A 27,585-nucleotide genomic window follows, 5' to 3' on the forward strand; every position below is an offset into this window, starting at 1 on the left:
ACAGACGGGAACGCATGAAAGCTACAGCAACAACAGAGCCCAACATAGATGAGAGATTTTGCAAAGAGTTTAGAAAGAACCCTCACTTGTACAACTCTAGCATGAAAGAATACAAAGATGTTTACATGGGTTGTAACTCGTGACGAGAGATTGTTCAAAACTGAGCATGCGTCGAACGCCTGTGTATGTGTACGAGTTGAATGAAGTATACTTTCCAAGGTTGTGCGTTCGACTATGCGTGTACACTACGTAAAAAAACGAAGTATACCCAGGGCTTTACTCTCCACACCACTGATTCTGTTATCAGCAGGATTTCTTTTGTAATTTTATCTGGCTTAATCAGACAATGGTAGGCGGAGTTGGCGTAAATAGAGTTGTGGAACTATGACGTCACTTTGTAGGCCAATCGGCAGTTAGCATCACGCTGGTTCCCTCGATAAAAACCCAATAGGATTTTCCCATAGGCTCTGTGTAAGCTCTGTGATCAACAAAAGTTTATGATACCTAAACGTTTTGTCCATCAAGATAATTTTCACAGATGAACACAACTTTAATTAATTTTTAAGCCTAAATGCAGTTCCCAGAAGCAAAAAGCTAAAGGTAGGCTATAAGTGAACTACACCACAGTCGCACAATTTCAACGTCACCAACACTAAGCTTCTGACAAGTCTTTCAGTCTTTATCTAAAAACATTTTCCATGAAAGTCTGAATTAGAACAGTTTGTAAGAGCACAGTTATATGCATAACTAGGTTGTAAAAGCGGACTGAGCTTACCTTTTCGGCGTGATGGCTTTAACCCTCAGGGGTCTGAGGATTTTTGACATGCCCTGACATTTGTGCTTTTTCAGTTGTTCATAAACATATTAATGGAAAAAGTGTCATTACACTGTATTCAGCACAAACTAGGCTACAATAATATGTGAGGAACATGTATGTACATGTTTGTGTTTTTGAAGGAATAACGTTTATGCGTGGTTATTGAAAAAACAAAAAACTTAAGTCACTGAAATAAAGCCAAAAAAAATATATTAAATCTTTGTTCACAAGACTTCTGGGTATTTGAGGTTGTAGACTAGAGTTTTTGCTTCAAAATGAGGTAAAAATTATGCTGCCTGCTTGTTCATATAAAACAATAGAGGGATTTAAATTTTCTAAAACATCTTTGGTCAAGAAACACAGTATGCGTGGAGGCGTGAATAATCATGAATAATGGGTGATTCTCACCTGAGAAGACAAAATAATCACATAATAATGACCTGAAATTACTTGCATAATAATGAGCTCTTTCAGTCAGGTAGGCTGTGAAAAAACCTGTGAGACATTGACCATGTCTCAAGCTCATGGTGTATATCAAACATACAGAAAAAACAGCAACACTGTGAAATATTATTACAATTTAAAATAATGGTATTCTATTATATACTTTAAAATATCATGTATTTCTGTGATGCAAAGTGTCTGAACAGTTATGTTACCTCTATGGCATTTCATATAGGCTTTTAGCTTAAAAGCATGCACATTTGGAGAAATATTGATGGATTCTCATATGTTTGTCAATTTTCTATACAGAGGAGTAATATTCAGGATTTATTGTCATTACTATGAGTGCTGGATACTCTGTTTTCAATTCATACTTGCAGCTGGAGGGCGCTCTGCCCCTTTTGTCCATAAATGCCTGAGCACTAAAGAAGAATAGGCAATCCAGGAACTAACCGAACTAACAGAGGCCAGAGATCGCTAACTATGGCTATTCAAAAAACTTTTCAAGACAATAAATACACGATTGAGACGATGTATGCATGTATTGCCTCTGAATTTGCCTCTGAATAGCACTCGCTCTGTGGGCATGGCCGCATTAGCGGATAATGAGCTGAATCACAGACTTCTGACATGGCTCTCTTTTCATACAGATTACATAAACACAGAATATTTGTTTTCGATTTGACTTTCACGATTTAAAACCTGACATTTCAACGTTTTTTTTAGACATAAGTCTAATTTTTTTGTGATTAGTATTCACTAAGTTACAGTTCATTTTCTGAGAACTATCAGATTGGACTTCGTTCAGAGGGAGAGGAGAGATCACGCATCATGTTTGTTTTCTTTATTTTACAAAAAGCACAACATTTTGTTTTTACTCTGAGTGTACACAAATAAAAGAAAATATTCCACAGATTAAAATGGTGTATAACTCTTAATTGTATGTGCAACATTGACAGAGTATTTTTAGTCTCTTTCACACTGGTTAGAAAAAAAACGCAGTGATCACGCCGGCGTGACCGCCGACCCCAGAGTGTTAATGTTGCCGATAGCCTCCGATTTAGACACTTGTTAGCAACCGTCATTTTCAAGACACGTAACAGCTTAAAAAAATCACGGGTAGGTTAATACAGATGTATTTTATGTTGTAGAATAAAACATGAAAATATTAACCACGGACCTTATTTCATCCTCTTAACCAAAGACGCATTCAAAAAACCCACTGGCTTTGGGACGATGGAACCGGAAGTGCTAAAATGCTAACTCGCTTCTGGTTTTTGGCCTATAAAAACGCGTCATAGTCCCACCTCTCTATAGCATCTGCCGACAAGGTGGGCTTTTTGCACTTGGTGACACGCCGATAAAGAACCTCTTAAACCTAGCAAAGTCTCTCATGGGCAATATGATGATGCTTGTCAGCAAGTTAAAATCAATGCACTGCATCAATTAAGTCATGACATCAAGCCGTCACAGACCACTGAGTGGATATTTTAAGAGATGCCCTTAAGCTCTATTAGCATAACAACCTTTAATTGAACACTGGTAACTATTAAAAAAAACAGACCACTTGATGAACTTCATTCCTCAATATGACGGTCATAAAACAGCAGCAGCCAATATGAGCCATCAGAAAAGTCATCAAGACGATTCAGCACTTCCTGCTCATGACAAATAGTGAATCTAAGAGACAAGTACGTCCTCTAAAAGTACAGCATCAGCCTTTAGACACACACACAGTCATTGTGGCTTTCTTATATATCTCATCATTACAAATTTAACAGACAAAGAAAACTGTGCAACTTGATTATCAAATGTAAATATTATTTGGAAGTTGCATTCAAAATCTGAAGGAGGATGCATGATGCATCTATGTGTGATCACTTTCTGATAATCTTACAATGCATCTACATTGTCATAAGCCACAAAATCAGTGTGATCATTCCTAGAAATCAATACCAGTCAGTCTTATTATTTTTTGTGGTAGATCTCTAGATACCAGTGCTTTGGCCTCTGGACACACAGGCACCATGATATGCCTGTTGCATATTTCATATGACAGAACATATGAGGCAACAGCACTGGAGTAGAACCGCAAAAACAACAGCTCTGAAAATGAATGAATTATTTCAGCCCATAGATTTGTATAATCAATATATGGTGCATCTGTAATCATTCAAATGTTGACTTACAGTTTACAGAAGAAGATGTGTCTGGAAAAGGAGCCAGACACACAGAAAGGTTTTTATATATAATATAAATGCAATTCAAAGAAGGTCTAAAATGTCCAAGGGGGAGCGTGCAAACAGAAAGGGAGTCTGGCGTCATCTTTGTGCCAGAGAAATGAAGGTCGGGCCGTGCACAGGGGCGTTAAATTCAGAGATGCAGAGCCAGGCGGTCATTATCTTAGCAGAAAATGTAGAACTGAAGAATTGTTCTGTTTGCCCCCAGTGGTGAACCATTGAAATTTCGAAACACTTATGATGTAACAAAGTCAATCAAACAATATGCACTGTAATACTGTATACATACTGTAATGCTTCATATTACAGTAGTCAACTTGCATTTTACATTATACAGTGAGTATACTTTATAGAGACATACTGTAACACACAATCACACACACACAAATAAATATCCTGTCCAGTCTCTTGCAATCAATATCCCACATAGGGTAATGTGTAAATTTGTACTGTTGAAAATTATATACAGTACAGTCCAAAAGTTTGGAACCACTAAGATTTTTAATGTTTTTAAAAGAAGTTTCGTCTGCTCACCAAGGCTGCATTTATTTAATTAAAAATACAGTAAAAACAGTAATATTGTGAAATATTATTACAATTTAAAATGACTGTTTTCTATTTGAATATATTTCACAAAGTAATTTATTCCTGTGATGGCAAAGCTGAATTTTCAGCATCATTACTCCAGTCTTCAGTGTCACATGATCCTTCAGAAATCATTCTAATATGCTGATCTGCTGCTCAAGAAACATTTAATGTGTACAATTGTACAAAATATTTGTGTACAATATTTTTTTCAGGATTATTTGATGAATAGAAAGTTCAAAAGAACAGTGTTTATCTGAAATCTAATCTTTTGTAACATTATAAATGTCTTTACTGCCACTTTTGATTGATTTAATGCATCCTTGCTGAATAAAAGTATTCATTTCTTTAATTTCTTTTCAAAAAAATAAAATAAAAATTCTTACTGACCCCAAACTTTTAAACGGTAGTGTATAATGCTACAGAAGCTTTGTATTTCAGATAAATGCTGTTCTTTTGAACTTTCTATTCATCAAGGAATCCTGAAAAAAAAGTACACAACTGTTTTCAACATTGAAAATAATCATAAATGTTTATTGAGCAGCAAATCAGCATATTAGAATGATTTCTGAAGGATCATGTGACACTGAAGACTGGAGTAACGATGCTGAAAATTCAGCTTTGCATCACAGGAATAAATTACTTTGTCAAATATATTTAAATAGTACACAGTTATTTTAAATTGTAATAATATTTCACAATATTACTGTTTTTTACTGTATTTTTAATTAAATAAATGTAGCCTTGGTGAGCAGACGAAACTTCTTTTAAAAACATTAAAAATCTTAGTGGTTCCAAACTTTTGGACTGTACTGTATGCCATACAGAACAAGTGCAGGCCTGTGCATTTTCAATCATGGTCATGAAAACCCTATAGCCACAGTTTACATCAGGAAATACTGACAGATTACACTGCTATATTGACAACATGGCTAAGCATTTTGACTATCTTGTCTGAGAACAATGACACAAGGACTTTTCATTCTGATGGCACTAACAATGCACTAAATGCTTATTTTGAGAGATGAACTAAGGATTTTGAGGTCATCCATTGTGTGCTGCTGTTTGTATGAATTGTTTTGAGAAATTCACTTATTGGTTTGCAAATGTTAAAGGATTAGTTCACTTCTGAATGAAAATTTCCTGATAATTCTCACCCCCATGTCATCCAAGATCTCCATGTCTTTCTTTCTTCAGTCGAAAAGAAATTAAGGTTTTTGAGGAAAACTTGCAGGATTCTTCTCCATATAGTGGATTTCACTGGGGTTCAACGGGTCGAAGGTCCAAATTACAGTTTCAGTGCAGCTTCAAAGGGCTCTATGCGAACCCAGACGAGGAATAAGGGTCTTAAGGGTCTGGGGAAACGATCGGCCATTTTCTAAAAAAAAATAAGAGTGTATATACTTTTAACCACAAATGCTCATCTTGCACTAGCTCTGCGATCCACACGCATGACGTAATCATGTTACGGTCATGCGTGACATAGGTGGAAATACCGATCCAGTCTCTACAAAGCGAACGTGCAAAGATTAAGCCAAACAGCCTTTACAAAAAAAGGTAAAACAACAATATCGGACGATTTTGAAGTTGGAGGAGAAAATTAGATGAAGTTTTTCGCCCTACCGCGGTACTTCCGCTTACGTCACATGTGGGCTTCCAAACGCAATGCGTAACGCATCGCAGAGCAGTGCAAGACAAGCATTTGTAGTTAAGAAGTATATAATTTTTTTTTTTTTTTTTTAAATGACTGATCATTTCACTAGATAAGACCCTTATTCCTCGTCTGGGATCATGTAGAGCCCTTTGAAGCTGCACTGAAACTGCAATTTGGACCTTCAACCCAGAGAACCCCACTTAAGTCCATTATAAGGAGAAAAATCCTGGAATGTTTTCCTCAAAAACCTTAATTTCTTTTCGACTGAAGAAAGAAAGACATGAACATCTTGGATGACATGCATGGGGGTGAGTAAATTATCAGGAAATTTTCATTCAGGAGTGAACTAATCCTTTAAGGATGATTCGAGAAGCGACTGAAAAAAATGTATTACCTTTGAATAAAAAATATGCCAATCAGTATCTGTGGTAAAAGTCTCAGTCACTCATTTTTGCCATAACATTTTTAATATTTCAGGCTGAAACACTGGTGCAACTGTGAATATAAAAATGCACCTTTTTTTTTTTTTCTCAAAAAAAAAAAACGACTTTCCTTCTCTTCTGTTGTTCACATATTCTCTCCTCAGGAAGTTTACTTTCTGTCAGCGGCTTTGCCAGACGTGGCTTGGGTCATGAATATTAATGCCGCTTTGAGATGTTGGCCCTAAATGATTTGCTGAAAGGCGGACGTTGGTAGGTGAGAACGCTAGCCGCGTGGGATTACAGTTTTGTGTGTTTGTTCAGCCCACTGTCAAAGCAACGGCTGGCAGAAGCTTCTGATCGACATTTTAAGCGGCAAGCTGCATTTTTTTCCCTTCGCACCGTGACAAAGCAAAAAAAACCTCTTTAAAATATATAATTATTGTCTCTCAAGTAGTGTGTGTATAATCACAGTTAGTGGTTGTTTTGCCGTTGTAATGTGAACAAAAGGATGAAGCAAATCAAACTGCCCCATGCAGCAAAAAATATATATTTCAATTATTTGCAAAATATGTTGTAAACACCGCGGCTTAAGGTAATATATTTTTTCAAAATTAAAATAGATTTTTATTTTAAATGCCAAATTATATTACAAAACAAACCCTAACCCAAAACTTGAAATAAAATAAACATTAACTGAAATAAAATAACTTAAACTTATTTTATTTCAGCTAGTTGCCAATGCAAACTTTTCATTTAGATTAACTTGATGTACTAAAATAACAACTTAAATAATAACAATTCAAATTATAATAATTATAATTGATCTATAATAAAATAACAATTCACTTTATAATAAAATTTAAATAAAAATGAATAAAAAATTAACTAAAATTAAAATAAAAAAGGAAAATATAAAAATAAAAATTACAAATATTAATAAACTATTTCAATGATACTAAATAATAGTAGCAAAAAAAACTTTTACAATGACAATATATTTTGTGTAATATAAATATATTTAAATTTCAAATATATTTTAAAAATATATAACTACAACATACTGAAAATATATTGATGTATTTTTACAAATACAAAATATTTTCAAATAAAAGAAAATATTTAAGATATTTAAAATATATCTATGTAAATATTTAATAATAAATATTTCATATTTTAATAATACTTAATATAATATTAAATTTAGCATTAGTTTAGTATAGTAAGTATATATCAATATATTTATGGTAATTTTCTTGTATATTTAGAAATATGTTAAAAATATATTTTTTTTTTGTCATGAGGGGCAAACTATAATAATTCAGCACTTTTACTTGATATTCAAGTATATTCAAAAATGTGTTCTTTTGTACTTTTACTAGGAATCTAAAAGTATTACTATCATATTCCATTAGGGTACCTGTACTTCATCCACCACTGCTCCCGTCACAGAGAATGAAATGTATTTTGGTCTCACAAGCCTGTCAGCTCATAAACTGGATTAATAATTAGTATTCTTCATGAACAAACTATTAAAACATATTAAGACCCCTGCAAATTTGCTCCCACAATGACACTCTGAAACCAACTCAGAAAGTCAAAGCTTACAGAATATCCCACACGACATTGTGGTGGCGTTCATGTGCGTTCGTCATGTAAACACGATCATTCCGACGTGACATGAAGGCACATGAGGAGGTGGACCCTCTGCCATAGGGAATACAGGCGAGCACAGCATTTATTAAGAATTACAACCCAACGACCGCACAGAAATTCCTCATGGCACTGCAAAGACGTCGCATGATGTTCTTTCTGCCGGAGGAAAAACTGCCCATGTTCTGAATCAATAATTCATATTGTTTCATGTGCGTGAAGAACAGGGAAAGAAAGGGTGAACAAAAGAGAACAGGCCTGACTAAACTCTAGTCTCGCCTTTGGCATCCTGCAGGTACAAAGAAGTGTTTCAATTAAATGAAATATTGGAAAATGAAATGAAATCTCTGTAGAAACAGGAAGAGAGACAGAAAGCTAATCAATGGGAGAATCTCTACAAATGTAAGTGTAGACGTTTCTGACAAGATATCGCACTTTTTTAACTAAAGCCAGAACTCTGATCGCATATAACTCATATCGGCAGTAAGATTATGGCTGTGAGCTCAGCATAAAGAAAATGAGGCAATCTGATTCAAAAACAAGCACAGAATGTACTTGTTATGATGTTGCCCTGCTGAAAACAGCTCAAGCAAAGACTATTTAATATTATTCCTTCATACCTGGTGTGTAATGAAGACAAAAATGCCACTTAAAGGAATAGTTCAGCAAAAAAAAAAAAAAAATACATTCTCATTATTTAAACTGGTGTTGCAAAAATTTGGGGACAGTAAGATTTTTTTTAATGTTTCTGAAAGAAGTCTCTTATGCTTATCAAATTTATTTGATCAAAAATACAATAAAAACAACATTATGAAATATGATTAAATTTTAATAACTGTTTATTATTATTTTTTAAATATTTTAAAATGTAATTTATTCCTGTGATCAAAGCTGAATTTTCAGCATCATTACTCCAGTATTCAGTGTCACATGACCCTTCAGAAATCATTCTAATATGCTGATTTGTTGCTCAATTCTTCTTCTTCTTCTTCTTCTTCTTATTATTATTATTATCTATGTTAAAACAGTTGTGCTGCTTTATTTATGTGCACCATTTATTTAAAATCTTTTGTAACATTATATATGTCTTTATTGTCACTTTTAATTAATTTAATGCATCCACGCTAAATTACATTTTTAAAATCTCTGTAATAAAAAGTCAATATAGTGTACTCTCAAATAGTGTTGTCAAAAGTACCGACTTTGATGCCAAGTCCATACTGAAATTAAAAAAATGTGACTAGGCAAGTGATGGTATCAAATATTCATGTTGCGATAATTGCTGAAGCTTTTATCATGGTATACAGTATTATCGCGATATTGAAATAAGTTGCAAAGAAGTGTCGTCATACTATAACAGGTTTAAGAACTCTTTTTTCTTATCACAAAAAACTCTAAACATTTAAATACAATAATGCAATACACACAAAAAAAATAATTTTTTTTCACATTTTTGTGTTTTTTCATCTTTTCATGTGACAACACTGAAGAAATGACACTTTGCTACAATGTAAAGTAGTGAGTGTACAGCTTGTATAACAGTGTAAACTTGCTGTCCCCTCAAAATAACTCAACACACAGCTGAACCGCTGGCCACAAAAGTGAGTACACCCCTAAGTGAAAATGTCCAAATTGGGCCCAAAGTGTCAATATTTTGTGTGGCCACCATTATTTTCCAGCACTGCCTTAACCCTCTTGGGCATGGAGTTCACCAGAGCTTCACTGGTTGCCACTGGAGTCCTCTTCCACTCCTCCATGACGACATTACGGAGCTGGTGGATGTTAGAGACCTTGTGCTCCTCCATCTTCCGTTTGAAGATGCCCCACAGATGCTCAATAGGTTTGGAGACATGCTTGGCCAGTCCATCACCTTTACCCTCAGCTTATTAAGCAAGGCAGTGGTCGTCTTAGAGGTGTGTTTGGGGTCGTTATCATGTTGGAATACTGCCCTGCGGCTCAGTCTCTGAAGGGAGAGGATCATGCTCTGCTCATTCATGGTTCCCTCAATGAACTGTAGCTCCCCAGTGCCGGCAGCACTCATGCAGCCCCAGACCATGACACTCCCACCACCATGCTTGACTGTAGGCAAGACACACTTGTCTTTGTACTCTTCACCTGGTTGCCGCCACATACGCTTGACACCATCTGAACCAAATAAGTTTATCTTGGTCTCATCAGACCACGGGACATGGTTCCAGTAATCCATGTCCTTAGTCTGCTTGTCTTCAGCAAACTGTTTGCGTGCTTTCTTGTGCATCATCTTTAGAAGAGGCTTCCTTCTGGGACGACAGTCATGCAGACCAATGTGATGCAGAGTGCGGCGTATGGTCTGAGCACTGACAGGCTGACCCCCCACCCCTTCAACCTCTGCAGCAATGCTGGCAGCACTCATCTATTTCCCAAACACAACCTCTGGATATGACGCTGAGCACATGCACTCAACTTCTTTTGTTGACCATGGCGAGGCCTGTTCTGAGTGGAACCTGGCCTGTTATACTGCTGTATGGTCTTGGTCACCGTGCCGCAGCTCAGTTTCAGGGTCTTGGCAATCTTCTTATAGCCTACACCATCTTTATGTAAAGCAACAATTCTTTTTTTTCAGATCCTCAGAGAGTTCTTTGCCATGAGGTGCCATGTTGAACTCCCAGTGACCAGTATGAGAGAGTGAGAGCGATAACACCAAATTTAACACACCTGCTCCCCATTCACACCTGAGACCTTGTAACACTAACGAGTCACTGACGAGTCACATGAGAGAAAATGGTTAATTGTACCCAATTTGGACTTTTTCACTTAGGGGTGTACTCACTTTTGTGGCCAGCGGTTTAGACATTAATGGCTGTGTGTTGAGTCAGAATACAATCACAGTATTATCTGATGAGCGTGTGAACATAATGGCCAATCAGAGGCATTTATGAATCCGCTTAACATCGCTCAAAGTCGTATTTTTAAAATGTTAGTACCGACTTGGTATCGAAGTCAGTATTTGACAAAACTACTCTCGAAATAGTGTATAAATTGTATATCTTTAAGGTGATTTTTTTTGTCCTTTTAGAACTTGATCGTTGTTCACTGAACTTTGTTGTATAGACAAAAATTGTGTAAAGATTATTCGAAATTACTGTACAGCATACAAGTTTGGAACAACAGGATGAGTAGATAATGACAGAACTGTCACTTTTGGATGCACTATCCCTTTAAAAGTGTACTCCTTTAGTACACTCTGCATAATATGCATAACACACTAACTAATGCCTTGTTTCACAATCTTTGCCCAGTCACATGCTGTTAGTTAGCTAGCTGAGAGCAATATGCTCTGCCATCCCAAATAAAGGGAATTTTATTCATTAATGTGACTCATTTTCTCATGTGACTATATATCTCGCCACATCACGGTAATTTATTTAGCCTAGAACTATTTTCATAGCCAGTGCTGGGTATTGTCAAGTTGGGTTTTTGTCAAGATGAAATTTCTTACAGTATGTGCTATGAAATTTAATTTAACTATGAACAGTATTATTTATTTAAGGCTGAAAATGAACATTTTGTCATCATTTACTCATCCTCAAGTGGTTCCAAAACCGTATTAAATTCTTCTTGGCCATCGAAAAAAAGATGTTTGAAATGTCTGAGCTGCTTTTTTCCCAATTAAAGTAGGGATTTATACCATAAAATACCATAACAGCGCCTCAAATGCAGTCCATAAAAATCTTATGAACTCATATGTTAGATTTGTGTGAAGAATAGATCATAATTAAAGTGGTAAAGACAAAATCTTGTGCAATATGTCTCCATTTTGACATTTTGAATTACACACAAGCACAAATGAGATTAAAAAGTTGCAGTGAAAGGAAAATCTCTGGTTTTACAGAAGAAAGAAATAATACATGAGGGTGAGTATATCACTTTTGGGTGAATTATTCTTTTAATTATCTAAAAGACTCCATTTTAGATCCATTCTGACCAACATTTACACACAAATTTTTTTAGATGTCACATAGCAGATAATATTTTCTACTGTTCACATATAAACACTACTTTGAGGATGATTTTATGGCCTGGATCTGGACAAACCTTGGATTTCGCCACACAAGGAACCGCATAAAAGCCACTGCAGTGGGATTTGCTTACAGATGCAAATTGCAATTAACAACTAACATTAACCCAAAGCTTTAAGTGCTTGTTTATTACTTAGTCTTCAATTAATTTTGACGCCCAAGGCAGCACAAAAAAAAAAAAAAAATTACTGCATCAGTGAAAGTACTCTACATCCAAAGACATAACTTCAACCACGCGGACCGATGCATTCAGAATGTCCTTTTCAATGAATTCTTTTGAGGGCATCTTAGCTAATAGCTTCTGACAATATTTAGTTGCTTAAAGCCAAATAATTCTTAAAGGAGAAGTGTGTCATTTTTTGATGTTAAAACACTTTCTATATCACTGTAATGTGCAGACACAACTATAAGTAAAGCATGTGTTGGATGGTTTTTCTCTGCGGTGGTTTCACAATGTTGCTCAGTTTGTGTTTTGTCATGTCAATTTCTGGCTCAATCAATTATCTGTTTGCTTCGGGCAAAGGAAATGTGTTTAGGTACTAAAGACATATTTAAAACAGTTCATGTGACTACAGTGGTAGAACCTTAATGTTATGAAGCGACAAGAGTACTTTTTCTGCACCAAAAAACAAAATAACGACTTTATTCAACAATATAGTGATGGGCGATTTCAAAACACTGCTTCATGAAGATTCAAAGCTTTACAAATCATTTGTTTCGAATCAGTGGTTCGGAGCTTGTATCAAACTGCCAAAGTCACATGATTTCAGTAAACTGTTTTCAAGGCTTCGTAACGTCATAAGTATTTTATGCAATAACCCTTTAATCTGTTTTTGCTTTAATCTAGTGAAAATATCTAAACATCCATAAAGCAAGATACATATACTTTGAGAAGAAAAATTATAAGACTTGTTCAGAAAAAAAAATATAATAAATTAACTTATATTTTGTAGTTTTTATGTTGTTTTAAGGATTTTTATATACAGCATTAATTAAGATTTTTTTTTCTTTTTTTTTTTGCAGTGTTCAGACAGCAGACAGCGAGGAAGCTCACTAAAGTTTGGAACAGAGCTAAATAGTCTCATCCTGAAAGTCTACACATGTGCAAACTAAGCAGGAACCACACTGAGACAAAGACACTTCAAAATAGGTCACTGTGTCATTATTCTATGAAGAATGAATCTATACTTCACTGAATGTTACCCCAACCCACCCCCCCCAAATAGCACGCCATGATGGCTAATTAACGCCGTTCTCCTGAGATCAATTCCATTCAATGTTTCGTCTTCCTTACAGTCTCTTGTTCTGGAAAGCATATGGTGGTATAGAGCCCCTGTGTCGCTCAGAGCATAGCACACGTTCATCAGAACGTACAGTATAGCTGTGGGCAGCCCTTCTCTGAAGCCGTGCAACTCCCAAATCGTTGTCACGGAAACTGCAGAAGGAGTCTCGGATGATCAGCAGAGGGCCACCTCGTTCAACACCTTGCATGGATGTGCTGTTCACCAGGAGTCAGCATGCTATACTCTTAAAAATATTGGGGTGATGCCATACAAAAAACATTTTTCTCCATAGTACCATTTTTTTTTTTTTTTTTTTAGCGTGAAGAACATTTTAAGGCTAGATACTGTAGGCAAAAACATAGTTTTTTTTTTTAACGCACTGGTCAATTTTGTACTGTTTGGCTTTTCATAACATGTTTTTTCAAACTAGTGGAAAGAAAACAAAATAGATGATGCTTTTAAGTGTTCATTTTATTGCACTTTATCTATTTGCGTAAATTTCAATTACAATACATATCCTTAAAGGCCATTTTCTCAAAATGAGCCAGAAATCTGTACTTCAATAACACACCAAACTTTTACAATTTTATTCCTATCTATATTCTGAAGACTTTTACAGAGGGGGTTGTTCATTTTATATATCATTTATTTATTTCTAGCTGATGACAGATTGATTTATGGAGTGATAAAAGAGATATCCAAAAATAATCCCTTATGTAAAAACCTTTGACTCTAATAACAACAAACATCAACATGAAACAAGAATTTTGAACCTGGCTTTATCCAGTGTTCAGATTTCTGTTCTGGAAATGAATGCAAATTAGTGCATATTTAAAGGGGTACTCCACCGCTGGCAAAATAGGCTTTCAATAAAACTTGGCTGCCTATAGACCTTATGTATTCCCGCCCCTTTTCAGCGTTGCGCTCGTTGTCTTTTGACTTCCGGTTTGTATTTCCACAGCGATATTACATTTATGAATGAACTGCTCGTTTTAAAATCTTCCCGATCTACTGACATTTGTTAAGACATCTGCTTTAAACATAACAATGCTCATGATAACTTTCATTAACTCTACAACAAGTAAATCCACTTAACCAACTAATTATTCTTTGACAGCGATGCCATAGAAATGTACAGAGCTACCGCAAAACGGAAGTTCAAAGACAATTTTATAAATATGGCGGCGCGCTTGTTTCTCTGGTAAATAAGGTCTATACAATAGAAAATCGAAATCTCTGCTAACTGACTAGCGAAAACAGATAAAAACGGCTGTTGTCTTCCCTTTTGCCAAACAGGTAGGAAAACATCAACATCCATAATGCACTGGGTATGTTTCCGTCCAAGGCCACTCCCACCAGTCTGCTATGGATATACTTACCAGAGTCAAATCCAACCTTGCTTTAGTAGGAAATACTTCTTAGCAAACTTTTAATCATAATGGTGTCGACTCTGTTTGTAGTCACCATTTCAAACTGGATGACCACAAACACAGTGTTTTAGTGCAACTGGAGGAAAAAGAAAGCTGAAAGAAACTGCTGTTCTGTCAGTTCCAACCAAAATAATACGCCGTCACATACAAGTAAGAAAGCTTAAGCCATTTTAACCATAATGCTGTTTGAAGAGTAGACATAGTATGATAGAATTTTCAGTGATAAACCTACCTTACACTAACCGTTTTGTTAATAACCCTCTGTCGATCCGACTGTCTGTGGGCGGGGATACATAAATGTGGAAGTATAATCTGTAGTCTTCACAAAAACCCTGGAGCTGTTAAGTCAAACGCGTCATTCGGTGAACTTTTGCTGACAAATAAACGTGAATTTTTCAGTCCAGGTAACACGGAGAATGAGTAAATATTGTTCATTCACATGTACTACTGATATTGTAAAAATACAGAGCCGGCTGAAAATCTGCAGTTACACTTTAATTAGATAATGCCTAATTTGCATATTTAAACAACATTTCAGAAAAATTGTAATACAAAAAATATTTGTAATTCTTAATGTAATTAATCAACTGGGGAAATATGGTGATATCTATTAGTTAAATGTTTAACCCTATTCACCTGATGTCTTGCTTTAAAAGAACACTCCACTATTTTTAAAAATAGGCTCATTTTCCAACTCCCCTAGTGTTAAACAGTTGAGTTTTACCGTTTTCGAATCCATTCAGATGATCTCCGGGTCTGGCGGTAGCACTTTTAGCATAGCTTAGCATAGTTCACTGAATCTGATTAGACCGTTAGCATCTCGCTCAAAAATGACCAAAGAGTTTTGATATTTTTCCTATTAAAAACTTGACTCTTCTGTAGTTACATTGTGTACTAAGACCGACGGAAAATGAAAAGTTGCGATTTTCTTGGCCGATATGGCTAGGAACTGTAATCTCATTCCGGTGTAATAATCACGGAACATTGCTGCCGTACCATGGGTGCAGCAGGCGCCTGAAAATAGTCCCACTAAGTTTGTGTACTTGGAGTAGTTGGAGAGTTAGCTGGGGACTATTTTCAGGTGCTGCGTAGTATCATTGCGCCTGCTATTACGCCAGAATGAGAGTATAGTTCCTAGCCATATCGGCCTAGAAAATCGCAACTTTTCATTTTCCATCGGTCTTAGTACACGATGTAACTACAGAAGAGTCAAGTTTTAAATAGGAAAAATATCGAAACTCTTTGGTCATTTTTGAGCGAGATGCTAACGGTCTAATCAGATTTAATGATCTATGCTAAGCTATGCTAAAAGTGCTACCGCAAGACCCGGAGATCGGCTGAATGAATTCGAAAACAGTAAAACTCAACTGTTTAACTAAGTTGGGAAATGAGCCTTTTTTCAAAAATAGTGGAGTGTTCCTTTAAGGCCCAGATATACTTCAAACGAAATCTAAGTTCATTTTGAGATTTCGAAATGTCTTGCCAAAGCAAACTCTCAGGAAAAGTTTGCTCCAGCTGCAAAACGTCTTTGTACTACCATTGGTTCGTGACAATAACAGTATATTCCTGCTCACATATTTCGAACTTCGATTTACCCCTAAATGAAGAACAAAAACGAACTTCGCCTTGACTAAATAAATAACTTTTTTAACTATAAAAACCCTTTGTGCAATGGAAAGGTTCCATGGATTTTAAAGGTTCTTCAATTAATTAAAAAAGAACCTTTAAAAGAACCTTTATTTTTTGCATAGAGGTGTCAACATATCAGACCGAGTGGAAGCAGGACGGCACGTGTTCGACTCACCCATTTCAGGATGGTGCCTCCCCTCCACAGGCACGCTGACCGTCCGTCGCAGCAGCTTGTTCCTGTGCGACTCGGAGCGCCGCTCGCGCATCAACAAAGGGTGAACCTGCGGGAGAGCAGAGATAAAAGGTCAGTGCAAAGAGTGTGAGGTCAATACGACAAGCTGAGTCAAACGTGCAGGGCTCTGCGCTAAACCAGTCAGAAACCTCCACTATTAAAACAACAAGTCCCAGAGAGATTCCTTGAAATAATAAAGCAAGGGTGTGTGTTTGGGGTGAGTGGGGAAAATAATTGCAAACTTGTGTGTTTAATGTGTTTATTTAAGCCTCCGTATGGGGCTGCATCTCACGGGAATTCTTCTTAATGGGGCGAGCGCTCACTCATCTCCGTGAGCTCGGCGTCCGCAAACATCTCAGTGCAGGTTTGCCTTCAAATTGCACAGGGGTTGTTTAGCGGCCTGTGTTCGCCGGCACTATCCGGAGGGAGATACAATCGGGATATCGAGAGCAAGGCTGTGAAGGAGGCGATTACCTACAGTCTGGTGTGATAAATGAGCGGGGCAAGAGAGGATCAGACACTGAGCCCTATGGGAAGCAGCTAAAATGTTTCAGGGGTGGCCTTGTCATTCGGACCCAGCTGCATTATGGGACATTCTTTCCATTTTTATGCACAGCTCAGCTTTTCTCACACAGAGAAAAATGCAGATTTATTCGAATAGGACATGTGAAGGGATTGACACAGCTGACTGTAAGATAATGGTGCGCACTCTGCCTGACGGTGCATTTGTGCAGTTTATCTTTATAGTTTTAAAAATGAAGGATGTCTATATTATGCTTATCCATTTCTGGTAGGGAAAAGCAAACTAAATATTATGTTTTAATGCATGTCTTTTAAAATGGATCTACAGCCAGCTGCAAAGAAATTACAGGAAGGATAGCCTCATAAAAATTGCACAACATGCAATAAATCCTTCATGACTTACTAGAAAGCATGCAAGATCGCTGTTTATTAACGTACATGCCCTTTTATATGAACAATTATCTACTATGCAAGCAGTGCAGACTTATTTTAAGGATAAACTCAGTGCACACCATTAACAACGTGTCAGTTTGCATACTATGTGATGCAGTTGTTTTAAGACTAGATTTGGCTTTGGCTAAACTGAAATTATTAGGTTTACAGTAATATCAGAGTATTGTCTGCTAAAGACAAATGGCACTATATCCACAAAACCAAAACAAACATGTCTAACACAAATTATCTGTCACTTTAAAGTATGAACAAAACTGCATTGGAGAACAAAAGGAATGTAGGTATCAGGTTCACATAAAGGACCCTTTTGACTCATAATTCGCTACAACAACATGTGAGGTCTCATCTACTCATTGGAAATAATCTAATATACACTTGGACATATTAAGGAAGCAAAGAGAACGTGGTCTGTCGCAATCACGCTAACTTCAAGAAACTGAAACCGTTAGACCCGCATCTACAGTATGTATCAGGAACTGTGGGTCACAGGTGAGTAGAATGATTTCAGCTGTTGGCTTGGCAGCAATTTCCTGGTTCAATGTTATCTGGCACACATCACAGAGAGTAACTGTGAACAAAACACAGAGACCAGGTGGAGATGGACCCACTACGGATCGACAATCACCTTCTCTAAGGAGAGAATCCTCAATTTTCCTGCCCAAGAGAGGAGAAATCACTGGAAATAGAGTGCAAGAGTGCAACCAACTGCCTTGGTTCTGGAAATATTTTTCCCATAGGGATTTTATAAAAGTCTTAATCAAAGAGTTACAAGACATTAACCAAACAAACTGGACGTTTCCGACCTTTCGATCTAATGGACGAAATAAACTTGCACAATTTACATATGAGTGCGAAAGGATATGAATCAAATGTAAACATCCAAATAAATACTATACTCACATGATTCGACGCATGCATGCAGTATGCATGACGAACATTTTGTAAAGATCCATTTGAGGGTTATATTAGCTGTGTGAACTTTGTAAATGCACTGGATTATAGTCGAGAGCTCGGGGGGGCAGGGAGTGCGAGATTTAAAGGGGCCGCAGCCTGAATCGGTGCATAGTTAATGATGCCCCAAAATAGGCAGTTAAAAAAATTCATTAAAAAAAATCTATGGGGTATTTTGAGCTGAAACTTCACAGACACATTCAGGGGACACCTTAGACTTATATTACATCTTGTAAAAACTGGTTCTAGGGCACATTTAAATCCCATCTGGCTAGAGCGCTCCTATAAAGTTTACCTGTTAGGTCAGTAGGCAGAGAGTAGGTGGTCTTTTGTGGCTGTTCGAAAGAATTTGCATCTACACTACAAAAACAATCCGGTCAAATGTGTCTTCGACTACCTCTGGAAGTGGACAAAAATGGACAAGCTCAAAACATTTTAGGGTACGTTTACATAACAACTATGTACTAAAAACAGAGTACGGAGTAAAGTTTCCTTTGTGTTTTTTTTTTTTTTTGTATACAGACGACAAAGTTGTCAAAATGATCCGTTTACAGGGAATGCACGAAAATGACTAAAAACGTTGTTTTCTGCTGCCATGCCAGTAGTTGGCATTGTCACTTTGGAAAGAAACACTATGTACTATGTGTCACCGTTTGCACAAATTCACGTTTTTGCAGTTTACTGTAGTTTGTTTGTAGTTAGAGACGATAACTGTAACATTTTCACAAACTTGCGCTCTGAATGCTGTTTTCAGGCACCCAAAACACGTTGTCATGTAAATGAATGGCCAAAATGCATAAAAACGTTTTCCGCTTTTAGTTGAAAATGGTGTCCTGTAAATGCCCCCTTAGACACCATTTACACCTGTATTTAGCGTTGTTCACTTGTGATCGGATTTATGAAAATGCTTCTAATACCAGGTGTAAACAGTGCCTTAGTGCCATTTGCTTGTTTTGATTCTCTGATTGGTGGTGATTTTGCTGCAGAATCATGGGTAATGTAATTTTTCATTAGGAATTCCACTGCTTAACATGCTTACAAGTATTTAAAGGGGTGGTTGATTCTGATTTCACTTTTTTAACTTTAGTTAGTGTGTAATGTTGCTGTTTGAGCATAAACAACATCAGGTGTGCAGTCCGTTCTGTCCTAATGGTGCACTAATAGATCACAGCCCAACCTGACAGCACCCTGCCGGCAGCCCGACCGACCCCGAACCTCAACTGACTTTGCTGGAATCCTGCTCCATCCCGGAATGCCACGATATCACAGCAGAACGGCAAAGGTAAAGAGAAGAAGGATGAGATCTGTCTGCTTCTATCAACATCACATCACTGTCAGGTTCCAGCTGCTCTGGTAATAAATGACACAGGATGATTTTCACTTGTTTGTATCCTGATCCTGAGAATGTCGTACCAGAGATATATTATCTCCTGCTTCATTTCTACTGTGCAATCATTGAATTATGGATTGAAAATACAGTTGCAATCAGTCAAATGTGGCAGTTGAAAGATATGGATAGATGGATGTACAGCTTTCTCACCACAAATCTATGGAAATTAATTCTCCACCTACATCAAAATGGCAGCAAAAACTGTCCGATCTGTTAACAAAACCTGTCTTGTTGCAGCTCTACTTTACTTTTTACATTTTTTTTTTTGAATAGTGATAAATAAAATAAAACAGACATCTTTAGACCTTTGTTAGTGTTTCAAGTCACTTCTATTTAATAGTTTAAAGAGGTTAAAATTAGCATTTGCTTTTTATTTTTGAGACTGCCTACGTAACTGACACTTTGACGCTTCAAAAAGTTCTTAAAGACATCGCAAAACTAATCCATATGAATTGAACGGTATAGTCTAAATTTTCTGAAGACACACAATCACTTTATATGATGAACAGATTTAATTTAGTCTTTTATTCACATATAATCATTGATCAGCGCACATAAGTAGAAGCTCAACAGTAACTGCTTGTCGCGTGAGAACAAACCTCTTGTGGAAGCTCAAACATGCTGCTTAACACGAGAATGAAGCTCATTGGTTATCACATGTCAATGCAAGCATGCTTGAGCTTCTGTTTACCACAACTGATGTGTGAGTTGATGAATGTTTATATGTGAATAAAAGCCTAAATTCAATCTGTTCATCATATAAAGCAATCAAATCTCTTCAGAAAATTAGTTGGATTAGTTTGACAATCTCTTTATGAACTTTTTGAAATGTCAAAGTTTCAGTTGCGTTGGCTGTCAGTGGAGGGGTTTTCATTTGTATTCCGAAGATGAATGAAAGTCTTATGGGTTTGGAACGACATGAGGGTAAGTAATTAATGACATTATTTTAATTTTTGGGTGAACTAAACCTTTTAGCCAGACAAAATTGGTAACACTTCAGGAGTTTCGAAGTCATCATCTGATTGGTGGAATTCTACAGGATTTCCGGGAGACATGTGTGATGCGTTCTTTAACTGTCCACCTGGAAACAAAATCGCTGTGAAGCCAAACCCCCTCATGGAAGAAGAAAGCCGCTGTTTACAACTGTGACAGTAAGCTTTTATCAGGATCAACTAAACGCTGGATTTTCAAAAGTATGTGAAGTTTGCGGCACCATTGTTGCAGTAAACTTGCACAACGTTCTTAAAATAATAATTTATTAGATGCACACCGCTCTGTTATCGTAGCAACTTTACATTTTCACGTCCCTAAACATGACGCGGAAAAAAATGAACTGTGATTGGTTGCTGCAGTCAGACAGCTTCTGGGTGGTCCTTGGCCAATGAAAGCTGCGATGGAGTCTAGACCTTCTGCCCTCAGTCTGAAGGTCTGGTTACAAAAGACTAGGTAGTTAGTAACTTAATATTAGTAAGCTGGATTACTTTCTTAGATTTCAAAATTTTATATTACAATTATACAGAAAATTGACCACACAAAACAAACAAATACAATATTTAATCTTTTTTAGTAAACGTTTTATTTTTGTCTATTATTTTTATTTTGTTGTGATTCACCTCGTAGCTGGTTGGTTTGGTTAATGGCATATATTAACATTAAGACTTTATTAAAGTCCCTTTGGGAATAATGAATGGGAAAAATAGTTCCAGAACCAAGGCTTTTGAAAAAGTGGACAGGCACTGTAGCACTCTATGGGAAAGAACATTCTGCTTGTCAAACCATTTCATGAGCTCTTTCATATTTTCACGTGACACATCCCAGGAATCCATTACATAATCTTTTCCTCCAGTTCAAACAGACTCCCACAATGCTATCGGCTCTTCTCAAAGACTTGTCATGTTCTGTCACACCGTCAGCTGCGATCAAAGCCTCTCTGTTGACTGTGTCCATACTAATTAATATATTTACTGTGACATCTTGGAATACCGCACTGTAACACAATGCGAGCAGCCAGAGACAGCGATTTGGTTAGTGCATGATTCCATAGCCTGAATCCTGGGGCAGCTACAAGAATGGCTGCCGCCCACTCACAGCGTGAGAAACCTTGCTCTGGGTCTACTTGCGTAACGCAGTGTCACGGTTGCGCGGATCCGCACGCGGACCATTCATCTGAGGGCTGGTGCACAGAGAGTGCGAAGTCGGACGTGGGCCACTGTCACCAAACATCAATTAGGATCTAATGACATGGCGGCAAATACTCCTGACTCTCTCACTCCCTCTAAAGGCTGTTTCTGAGCATAGCAACAAGTCACTGCATTTCTATCAGCCATGTTACCTACCCTGACTTTGATTCTCTTTGTATATGATTTTATGTGATGACTCAAATTAGCTGTAAATCAGACTGTTAAAAGTATTTAAGCACACAGTAAAATGTATTAATGTCACTGCATTAAATAATACAAATAATTTAAATGGTGCAAATAAAATATAAGACTTTTAAAAAAAAATAATAAATATTATATATATATAATAGGATAGGACAAATGAGTGAACTTCAGTTGAAATTAAAAATTGAAACTATTACAAATATTTTTGTTAATTTAAATAAAGCTGAAACAAAACAAAATATAAATATTAACTTAAAATCTTAAATGAAATTTAGAAATGTTGCCTTTGCAACTAATTGAAATAAAATTTGAATTTTAAGTACTAAAATTAAAAGTAAAATAGAAATTTAAAATTGACGAAAACTAAAAATGAAAGCACATAAAAAATTTACTAAAATTAAATAAAAATAAAAATAAACTGAAAATAAAAAATAAAAACTAACTCAAAATATTATTAAATAATATAATAGTATATAAATCATTCTAAAATAACTGCATAAAACAAACAACCAGTGTCTATATAACACACTAGTAAAATTACTAATTTATGATACTCAATTTTGCTATTAAGTGAAAACAGCCTAAATTGATTGGTAAGGACTTTACTCGCCTCACTCATCAACACCTGCTGAAAACAATCAGAGAATAGAATGTCCTCCTGCGGACTCCCAGAGTGCAAATGTCTTCATGGAGGAGATGATTGTCATTCACTACAGGACCTGAATGAAGACCCTCAAACACACAAACAGGGCTGCAACTGTCCCCTGCAGCAGATGAGTGACAACCATGAATATTTCATGGTGCTCATCTTCACAGAGGTGACAGCCATTAGCCTGTCACGACTGATTCACATCTATTCAAAGTGTGGCCTTATCGGAACATGCAACAAAACAGGTGCAATTAGTCAGGACGGTGCTGCTGATTAATGAGCCTCTCAGCACTCTCCTCCACTAGAGACCTGATCCACATCACTACCTGCTTTACAGGTTAGCCAGTGTGTCCATTAGAACCACACAGGCACTGCACGGGCTGATTTCCTCAAGGTATGGTCAGACTAGACTTTAAGAATGCAAAAAAATAAGGAGCTTGGGACTTCCATAAGATGTGCTGTAGAGAAAGTTTTTATTTAACATGCAAGGGAACTTGTGTTCACATCCCAACCTAATATATATTTGTTTGTTTTTTTACTAAAACAAGCAAATTGCATCTGAATTCTTCCATGGATAAGAAACTATTTTTGACATTTTAAATTTTAAAATTTATTAATTCTGAGTAATTACTAACTGCAGCAATTTTGTATACATTTCATTTGCTAAATAAAAGTTTAATAATATAGAGTTTGATTTAATTATAATATTTAAATAACGAATAATTGTCACAGACACGCCAGGCTCTTCACTCACCCAATCACAACGCACTCCCTCTCCAGTGTACTAAGCAGCCACACCTGACACGCATCAACACTCATCACCACAGCACCATAAAAGACACCCAAGAACATTCAGTCACTGTCCGGTCTCGTTAACGCATACCTACTTGTTATGCTTACCTCAAGGACTCTGCTAAATTCTACTTACCTGTATCCAGCGTTCCATGTGACTCCTCTTGTCTCCTCGTCTCTTGTGAGTGTCATCGTGTCTCGTCTGCTCCACGCCTGCCTGCTTCCACGATCCCTGGGAAAGATAAAGACAAGTATCAGTTCCAGTATCATCATCAGTCACAAACTTAACCTGCTTCAACTCACCTGCACTCAGTTCACGATCTCTGGTTGTTCAATAAACTGTATCTTAACCTTACCTGTGTCTCCGTCCCCTTCTGTACGTAACAGAAGAACAGACCAACACCGTCTGAACAACCATAAGTCATCCAGATCCATTCCAAGACCTCGCTGATGCGCTTCGCCGCACACTCACCAGCACTTCCACGCCAGCACCTCCAGCGACCACTTCCACATCCACCTCTGCATCTCCTTCGCCATCGGCGATCGCCAGTCCCATGGCCAAACCGGCGCCCTTCACTGGCCTGGCGGAAGATTGCAACAGATTCATCCTGTAGTGTTCGCTTGTCCTGGAGATGCAACCGCACTTGTATCCCGATGACAGCTCTAAGGTAGCTTTTATCATCTCTCAACTGGAAGGAAGAGCTCTCCGCTGGGCTGAACCACTGTGGACACAGAAAAATCCGGTCGTGCAGTCGCTATCAAGTTTCATTTCCCACTCTATCGGTGAGAGATTATGCAAACTGAAACAAGGTCTCATGTCTGTGTCTGATTATGCCATTCAGTTCCGTACCCTGGCTGCAGCAAGTGGTTGGAATGAACAAGCCCTTATCACCACCTACCGGCAAGGTCTCGACCCACGTGTGCGGTTGCATCTCGCTGCATACGAGGATTCCATCGGGCTCGAGAAGTTCATCCAGCTATCAATCATATTCGCCACTCGTATGCAGCTGTGTCTCGAAGAGCACCAGGGCCAGCCACTATTCTCATCCATCCTCCGCCAGCCAGAATCCATCAGCCACCCAGAACCAGCCATCGAACCCATGATAATAGACCACTCACGTCTTTCATCTGCTGAGCGACAGAGGAGGCTGACCCAGAATGGCTGCCTTTACTGTGGCCGCGCTGGGCATTACATCTCTGAATGCCCCACTCGTCCAGTGAGACCCATGGTGAGTGTTATCATGCCTACGTTGAATAAGATGAAACCACTCACTATTGTTGTAAACCTTACTGCTGCTGATTTCTGTCTTCTAGTCAATGCCCTCCTCGATTCTGGGTCAGCCGGAAACTTAATCTCCGGTGCCCTCTGTCGCCAGCTCCAGCTCAAAACTACTGCTACACCGAAAGTTTACCAGATCCACTCGGTAACTGGAAAACCTCTCCGCCAATTTCGTCACTGTGTAGGACCTCTTCACATCCAAATCGGCATCCTCCACACCGAAGAGATCCATCTGCTGGTTCTGGAAGAGTCAACGGCTGACATGATTCTAGGGCGCCCCTGGCTAGAGCAGCACGAACCCGTCATCTCCTGGAGGACAGGAGAGATCCTGAAGTGGGGTAACCAATGCTTTTCTGACTGTTTCCCTGAGTTTCCTATTCCAAGTCGTCCAAGTTCCAAAGAAATCCAAGTCTCTGCTCCTGAGTTTCCTGTTCCAAGTCGTCCAAGTTCCAGGAAGTCCCGAGTTTCTGTTCCTGAGTTTCCTGCTCCAAGTCGTCCAAGTTCCAAGAAAACCCAAGTATCTGCTTTCGAGTTTCCAGTGTCAAGTCTTCTAAGCTCTGAGAAGATCCAAGTCTACGTTACCTCTGTGGAAAGCCCTCTCGAGAAATGCTCCACGGAAATCCCTGCATGTTACTCCCACTTCAGCGATGTCTTCCGTCCAAAAGAAGCCTCCAAGCTGCCTCCCCACCGGCCATGGGACTGCGCAATCGACCTCATCCCCTGGTGAGCCAGTGCCCAGAGGGAAAATCTATTCCCTTTCCCTCCCGGAGAAGAAGGCCATGGAAGAGTACATAAATGAAGCTGTCACAAGGCTACATATGCCCATCTACTTCCCCTGCTGCTTCAAGCTTTTTCTTTGTGGCGAAAAATGACGGAGGCTTGCGGCCCTGCATCGACTACAGAGCTTTAAACAAAATCACCATCAAGTTCCGTTACCCACTTCCTCTCGTCCCATCTGCGCTGGAACATCTACGCGGCGCCACTGTGTGCACCAAGTTGGACCTCCGCAGCATGTATAACCTCATCCGGATACGTGAGGGGGACAAGTGGAAGACAGCCTTCGTGACCCCTACCGGCCACTATGAGCACTTGGTGATGCCGTATGGACTTGTCAACGCTCCCTCCCTGAGTCCAGTGCCTCCGCTAACACCCCGCCGGGTTGCCCCCAAGGTTTGCAGTATGTTCCACGGACATGGCGCACACCATTAATTCATTCCTCACACTCTTCACTGGGCACCGGCCACCCAGGGGTCAATGAGACCCTCTCGCTGTTGAAACAGCGCTTCTGGTGGCCCAACACTGCATCCGACATCAGGAGGTTACGTACGGGGGTGCCAGGAATGTGCTGTCTCCAAGAGCCCACGCCATGTTCCCTCCGGGAAACTCCAACCTCCGCCCCTGGTCACACCTAGGAGTGGATTTCATATCGGATCTCCCAGTCTCCAACGGTTGTCCCTGTGTTCTGGTGATAGTGGATCGATTCTCCAAGTCCTGTCAACTAATTCCCTTACCTGGATTGCCAACGGCTATGGAGACCGCATAGCTCATGTTTAACCATGTTATATATTTCGATATTATGGATTGCCTGAGGATATCGTATCTGACTGTGGATCGCAATTCACCTCCAGAGTATGGCGATCTTTCTTCAAGCTCCTAGGTGTGACCATCAGTCTCTCTTCTGGATACCATCCCCAGACGAACGGGCAGACGGAGAGGAAGATTCAGGAGATCGGCCGTTTCTTACGTACCTTCTGTCACGGCCACCAGGACTCCTGGAACCAGTTTCTTGGTTGGGCCGAGTACGCCCAGAACTCTCTCCGTCAGTCCACCACTGGTCTCATTCCCTTCCAATGCGTACTCGGCTACCAACCCCCACTGTTCCCCTGGGATGGGGAACCATCGGACGTCCCTGCAGTGGATTACTGGTTCCGGGAGAGCGAGAGGGTCTGGGACTCGGCTCATCTGCAACTCCAGCGAGCCCTACACAGGCGCAGGACGACAGCTGACCTTTGGCGCTCCCAAGCACCCAACTTCCAGCCAGGCGAGAAGGTTTGGCTGTCGACCTGGGACATCAGGATGCGCCTGCCCTGTAGGAAGCTGAGTCCCAGATTCATTGGCCCCTTCACCATCACCCGACAGATAAATCCCGTCACCTATCACCTGAAACTCCCTCCTGAGTACAAGATACATCCAGTTTTCCACGTTTCCCTATTAAAACCTCACCATCCCTCTGTTCTTCCCTCCACAGAGCCTGGCGAAGCCGAAGAACCCCCCTTCCACTACTCGTGGAAGACGGAGCGGCCTATATCGTGAAAGACATCTTGGACTCCCGGCGCCGTGGTGTACCTAGTCGACTGGGAGGGATACGGCCCCGAAGAGCAGTCATGGGTTCCTAGGAATGATGTTCTCGATCCAAGTCTCCTCGATGATTTCCATGCCAGACATCTTAACCGACCAGCTCCACGTGGCAGGGGTCGACTACTACGACGTCGGGGTCCACGGTCCTTAGACAATGACAAGTATCAGTTCCAGTATCATCATCAGTCACAAACTTAACTTGCTTCAACTCACCTGCACTCAGTTCACGATCTCTGGTTGTTCAATAAACTGTATCTTAACCTTACCTGTGTCTCCGTCCCCTTCTGTACGTTACAGAAATATATATATTATAATATTATAGAATAATGTTATCATCATAATATAGTATATTATTATAACATT

At 38.7% G+C, this 27,585-nt stretch overlaps 1 protein-coding gene across 9 annotated transcripts in view; it reads right to left on the bottom strand.

Moving 5' to 3' along the window:
* syngap1b (synaptic Ras GTPase activating protein 1b) overlaps nt 1-27,585 on the bottom strand; it is a 161,333-nt gene that overhangs the window by 93,852 nt on the left and 39,896 nt on the right. For all 9 annotated transcript variants that reach the window (XR_007179020.1, XM_048152830.1, XM_048152831.1 and 6 more), the window contains exon 3: nt 16,388-16,493. Coding sequence is in view for 8 of the 9 variants with exons in the window: in XM_048152830.1 (XP_048008787.1) it covers nt 16,388-16,493 (106 nt within the window). In the remaining variant the exon portion in view is untranslated. The remainder of the gene's footprint in view (nt 1-16,387; nt 16,494-27,585) is intronic.

Source organism: Megalobrama amblycephala, linkage group LG13, assembly GCF_018812025.1.
Source record: "Megalobrama amblycephala isolate DHTTF-2021 linkage group LG13, ASM1881202v1, whole genome shotgun sequence".
NCBI classification, from domain to species: Eukaryota; Metazoa; Chordata; class Actinopteri; order Cypriniformes; family Xenocyprididae; genus Megalobrama; species Megalobrama amblycephala.